The sequence below is a fragment of the Centropristis striata genome, chromosome 24 (genome assembly GCF_030273125.1).
Source record: "Centropristis striata isolate RG_2023a ecotype Rhode Island chromosome 24, C.striata_1.0, whole genome shotgun sequence".
NCBI classification, from domain to species: domain Eukaryota; kingdom Metazoa; phylum Chordata; class Actinopteri; order Perciformes; family Serranidae; genus Centropristis; species Centropristis striata.
The window spans coordinates 20,584,885-20,590,884 of record NC_081540.1 but is presented as its reverse complement, the minus strand read 5'-3'; the positions used below and the strand labels follow the sequence as shown (position 1 = coordinate 20,590,884).

The 6,000-nt window shown below is 36.3% G+C and overlaps 1 protein-coding gene across 3 annotated transcripts in view; it reads right to left on the bottom strand.

Annotated features, from left to right (window-relative positions):
- Nucleotides 1-4,112: 4,112 nt before the first annotated feature.
- dmd (dystrophin) overlaps nt 4,113-6,000 on the bottom strand; it is a 432,308-nt gene continuing 430,420 nt past the window's right edge. For all 3 annotated transcript variants that reach the window (XM_059327929.1, XM_059327930.1, XM_059327928.1), the window contains one exon: nt 4,113-4,480. In XM_059327929.1, coding sequence (XP_059183912.1) covers nt 4,362-4,480 — 119 coding nt within the window. In that variant the 3' untranslated portion in view covers nt 4,113-4,361. The remainder of the gene's footprint in view (nt 4,481-6,000) is intronic.

The window sequence follows — 6,000 nt, the reverse complement described above, 5'->3', positions numbered from 1 at the left end:
TGTTACCAATCGTGTCATCTGTCCCACTGAGCTATCTGCTGACAGACATGGCTGTGTCTCTTTGTGTATTTGACTTCTTCATTCTGGTTTAAAGCTTCAAATTTCCCCTCATAAGGTTTGAACCCATAACCTCCTGTTTCCAAACCTGTCTCCTACCCCATTGAGCTATGTGCTCTGCCAAACATGACTGTTTCTCTTCGTATATTTGACTTCTTCATTTGGGATGTAAAGCTTTAAATTTCACTGCGGTTCATAAGTATTGAACCAACAACCTTCCGTCTTATAAGCAGTCATTTAAGGCAATGAGCCATCTGCTTTAACAGTTGGGACTCTGTCTCTTTGCGTATTTGACTTTGTCATTCAAGTTTTGAAGCCTCAAATTTAAGCACATAAGGTTTGAACTCATACCCTCCTGTTACCAATCGTGTCATCTGTCCCACTGAGCTATCTGCTGACAGACATGGCTGTGTCTCTGACTTCTTTACTAGGGGAGTAAAGGCTCAAATTTCACCTCATAAGGATTGAACCGATAAACTCCTGTCTTCAAACTATTCATCTATCACTCTGAGCTACCTGCTCTGACAGAAGTGACTGTTTCTCTTCGTATATTTGACTTCTTCATTCTGGTGTAAAGCTTCAAATTTCACCTCATAAGGTTTGAACCCATAACCTCCTGTTTCCAAACCTGTCACCTACCCTATTGAGCTATGTGCTACATGACTGCTTCTCTTCGTATACTTGACTTCTTCATTTGGGATGTAAAGCTTTAAATTTCACTGCAGTTCATAAGTATTGAACCAACAACCTTCCGTCTTATAAGCAATAACTTAAGGCAATGAGCGATCTGCTTTATCGCTTCTGCATGTCGAAATTGTGGGGGGAAAAGAAAAGAAATAAATAAATAAAATTTTCAAAAGGCCCAAAACTCTCTGTCTCTGTGGTTATAAAGCCCCCCCCCCCCTTTTTTTTCCTCTTTCTTTCCCTAGTTATTTATTTATTAATTTTATTTTTTTATCATAATTATTGCTATCATTATTGTTATTATTTTTCCTGTGTGTGCCTTCTTGTTCTATGTTGTAAATTAACAAAATGTGCAATAAAAATATGTTTAAAAAAAATAAGGAGACCATTTTGAGAGTATCCGGTCATTTAAAATTTGTATTACTTTTTCCCGAAAAATTTCAACATGCTATGACTTTTTTGGAGGGGATCATTTTTGGACATCCCAAAATATTGTGTTTTTCTGTCATTTCTGGAAAAGCCACCCAACTACATGTATCAACAGACTATAATAAGACTATTTTGAGAGTATCGGGGCTTTAAATTTTTTTGGGAATTGGCCTTTATCACAGTATCATTAGTGCTACAATGTGCTGAAATCCAAATATTTTCATTTTTATATTGAAAACCTAATATACCTAATAACATGTTAACACATGAAACCACATATTTGCATTAATGGCGACACCCTGTGGCCATAAGAGGTAACTGCATTCTGTGCACACTGCAGAAAAAAACACAGTAACCAAAAACATGAACCATAAAGTTCTTCACCTGTAAAACATATTTGCATCTGTAGGAAAAAAAGAGCAAGATAACTTGTACATAATTTTCACATGTAAAAAACATTTTTGAAGCTGTAGAAATGTGGTGTTCATATAATGTATGCAAGAATATTTTTAACCAGTCTGTGGATGAGACACTGAAGTTTTTCAACTCAAATTAATGACCCTGATTTGTGTCAGTAGATTTGGATCTCAAGTTAAAACGTGTATGCTGTATACTATGTACATATACTACATATACATATACTATGTAAACTTCCAGAGCAGAGTAACATCAGAAGTTGTTGCAATTTCCTGTATTTGCCAGAAGAGGGCGTTAAAACACTACATCAGCACAATGAGCTTCATGACAGGTTTTATGTTTTTGAACTGAAATTGCATGTGCATAATTAATTTTCTGTAAACTTTATGTAAGAACATGATATATGTGTAAGGGACAGACAGGGTTTAAGCATATCCTGTGCTGACCAGCTTTTCAAAATAAAGGGTTTTGGGCATTTGTTATACTGTGAAAGACAAAAGTAACAAAATCAAAGAGGCGAGTCAAATCAACATAACTGCGTGCTTTATTGATATACAGTAAAGCATTTTATAATACAGTAGTAAGGCATATATTTGGTGGAATCTGATATGTTGTGAAGTATTGACGCGTTATTTGAAAAATGATGTGAAAATGGAACACAAACATTAGAAATGACAAAAAAACAAAAATCAAATTCAGTGTCTGGATCAAAACGAAACCATCTTGGATCATGCTGCCAAAAACAAACAACGCTGTTTTCTCTGAGTGGTTATTAATTAAATAAGGATGGAATTTATTTAGTCACACATGCTAACATCAGAACACCTCACACAGCACAAAAAGCTTTTTAACCAAAGACAAAAAGACACTGCTAGAATAAACGCATCCTCCACACATTAGACAAATATCTAGTATGTCCAGGTATGACAGTAGTGCACACAGAGTCGTTGGATTTGTGTAAAATGCTATTTTTTAAATGATTTTTTATCTCTGACAGAGATGAGAAATGCAGAACATTCAGATTGGAGGCTCTTACAGTGCAGTAGGACGTATGGAGCGGTTAGAATATCTGATGCCAGTAATAATCATAATAATAATTATTATTATCTGAGGACTGTGGGGATCATGAGTACAGTAGAGAAATTGTCTCCCAGCTGGACTTTGACAATTCAGATGAGGTAGAGCTTATGTTACTGGGCTTCCCAAAATATTTCTGTTAGCATTCAAACAGAACTCAAAAAATAATCTCAACTTGCAGCCGTGTAACATCGTAGTGCTCAGATTCAATAAAGTCACATTCGTCTAAGTTTCCTCTTACAGTACTTCAGACTCAGTGTACTGTGTGCCCAACAGGGACTCTCATCCTGACAGAGGACGGATGGGCCAGTGCAATAATCAGGACGTCTCTCTGGGCCTGATGCAGAACTGAAAATAAATACCTGTACCTGTAAAAACACCTATTAGAATTGTGAATTTATTTTGAAAATCCACAAGTTGACTTTTATAACTCCGCGTGACATCACTGTTGGCTGTGGCCCCTTATTATTAACCCACTGAAGCCTGGAAAGCAGATACGTCGTTTTGTAGTATTTGTATAAGCTCTCAAATACTTTTTGAATTTCATTTCTATCTGCTACAGAGGCTGAAAAATCTATTATTTAGTAGAAGAGTTTTTTTCCCAGAATTTCCAGAAAATTAGAGGCTTATTTTAAAATCGCCCAGTGGTTTTTCAGGCCTCAATGGGTTAAGGGGGAAATTAATAAAAAACAAATATTTATTTAAAATTAAAATAAATACATGTGAAGAAAAAATACATATCTCTCTATATATATTTTTAATATATTTTATTTTTAAATAAATATATATATTTTCCATAGTTTATGTCGGAAAATGAAATCCAAAAGATTATATCTGTCATTTCTGACTGGTCTCAGTTCTGAATGAGGCCCGTTACAGCACACAGTACACTGAGTTCAACACAAATGCAGGGAGAAAAAATGTTAATCATAGGGATGATAAACAGATTGATGGATGGATGGATGGAGGTGTAGACAAATGAATAATTAAAATATAATATATATTTATATATATTATATAATAGAACGTTTGTCAGCCAAAGCAACAACAAAAAAAAGCCTTAATGTAAAGGGGAAATTAGGCACCACCACACAAACACACATACACGAGTTCTCACACACACACACACACACACACACACTCTCTCAGACTTGTACTGTAAAGATCCAGGATGCCTGCATTACCTCGACAGTAGTGTACGCTGTTATAGAAAGACATGTTCCTCTTAGAAAGCACCCTTTTGATTACAATCATCCTTTTTTTTGATACAAATCTCTAAAATGCTTTAGCCGTTTCCCCGGTAACAAAGAGATGGCGATTATTCGACCACACTGAACACACTTATTTGTATCTCGTCTCTCTTTGCGCCGCGCCGCGCCCCCCCTCCCCTCCCCCCACTCTTGTTTTATACAATTGCATAGAAGTTTAAAAACCAGCCTCTGTTAATAATAAAACAACTTCAGGACGTTTTAAGAAACTACTGAAATCTACAAGGTCTGATGTTTTTCTTTTGTCGTTTTTTTTTTTTTTTTTTTACGTGTTGGAACTGCAATCTTTCACAAAAATAGACGTTATATATTCTCTTTGTAAACTGTGTTTCCAATCCAGTTGTTTTGACTAGAAAAGCATGCGATAGGTCAGCAGGGAGGAGGAGAGGAGGAGGAGGAGGAGAGGAGGAGGTGGGGTGATCAGGTGCATCAGAAGGGCGGCGCCTCGTGCTGGTCGGCGCTCTGCTCGTCTGTCATCACGCTGACTAGTGACTCCATGGCGCGGCCCAGATCATCCGCCATGTGGAACAAACTGCCAAGACTGGGACCTGAAGAGAGAAAGAGGAAACACACTATGATAGTGATCCACACACTTTTATTTTGAAGAGGTGACTTTTATTTTGGTGACTCTCCGGTCTCCTTACAGTTAGAGGAGTCCTGTTTTGTTATCCGGTCGAGAAATTGAAGAGCTTTTATTTTGAAGAGGTGACTTTTATTTTGGTGACTCTCCGGTCTCCTTATGGTTAGAGGAGTCCTGTTTTGTTATCCGGTCGAGAAATTGAAGAGCTTTTATTTTGAAGAGGTGACTTTTATTTTGGTGACTCTCCGGTCTCCTTACAGTTAGAGAAGTCCTGTTTTGAAGAGCTTTTATTTTGAAGAGGTGACTTTTATTTTGGTGACTCTTTTGTAGTGACCCGATTGCTACTCAAAAAAGATGCCACTAGTATGATGGGATCACGTTTATAGTGTGGTGTATATGTTGGAAATATAACTATTTGTTTAAGAAAGAAGTATACCTTTGTTTGGAAACGTTAAAATAAACTCAGTTAATTTATATATAAACACTATAAACGTGATGTCATCATACTAGTGGCATCTTTTTTGGGTCACTACACACAGGGAGCTTGACTTTTTGACCTCCGCTATCTAAATCAGATCATCCTTGAGTCCAAGTGGACATTTATGTCAAATTTGATGAAATTCCCTCAAGGTGTTGCTGAGATGTTGTGTTCAGGAGAATCAGGTCTCAGTGACCTTCATCACCAAAATATAATCAGTTCATCCTTGAGTCCAAATGGACATATTTGTGCCAAGTTGAAGGAAATTCTCCAAATTTCGGAGATATTCAGGGTTCGTACACTTTTTCAGTGGTCAAATTCAAGCACTTTTCAAGGATTTTCAAGGTAAATTTTCAAGCTTTTCCAGTATCTTACACCTGTTGTAAATTGCATGTTTTAGATGAGTGATCTGTTTCATTCTGAAGAGTCAGCTTTTTCAAAACCAACATGGCTCAGTTCAAAATTTTGATAAACAGAAGTTGAAGTTGAAAAGGTGGCAAAATAAATAAAAAAAAAACACAGCATCAAAATTCTGCTTCAAATATTCCCACTAGCTATATATAAATATTTCCTGAAGCTTTCTAGCATTTTGACGAGTCATAAAAGGGGCAGATTTCACTGAACCAGACCAACAGCGATGGTATTACACTTTTAGGAGGAACGCTCTTCATTTCAGATAGTCTACTCATTATTTTTTACATTGAACATGTGATTATCTATAGTCTATAGATGGATATAGTCAGATTGCAAAAGAAATACAGGAAGAATTTCAAGCATTTACAAGCACTTTATCCAAAATCAAAGCACTTTTTAAACCTTGAAAATACATTTAAATTCAAGCATTTTCAAGGATTTCAAGCCCCCGTACCAACCCTGGATATTATGTGGCAAAAAACAGCATTTTATAATTGTATTCCAGTCTTAAATTACCATTTTAGGAAGAATATTATTTACAGCCTGAACAACACAGAAGTTTGTTGATGGCTACTCGTTTTTATCACATTAAATTG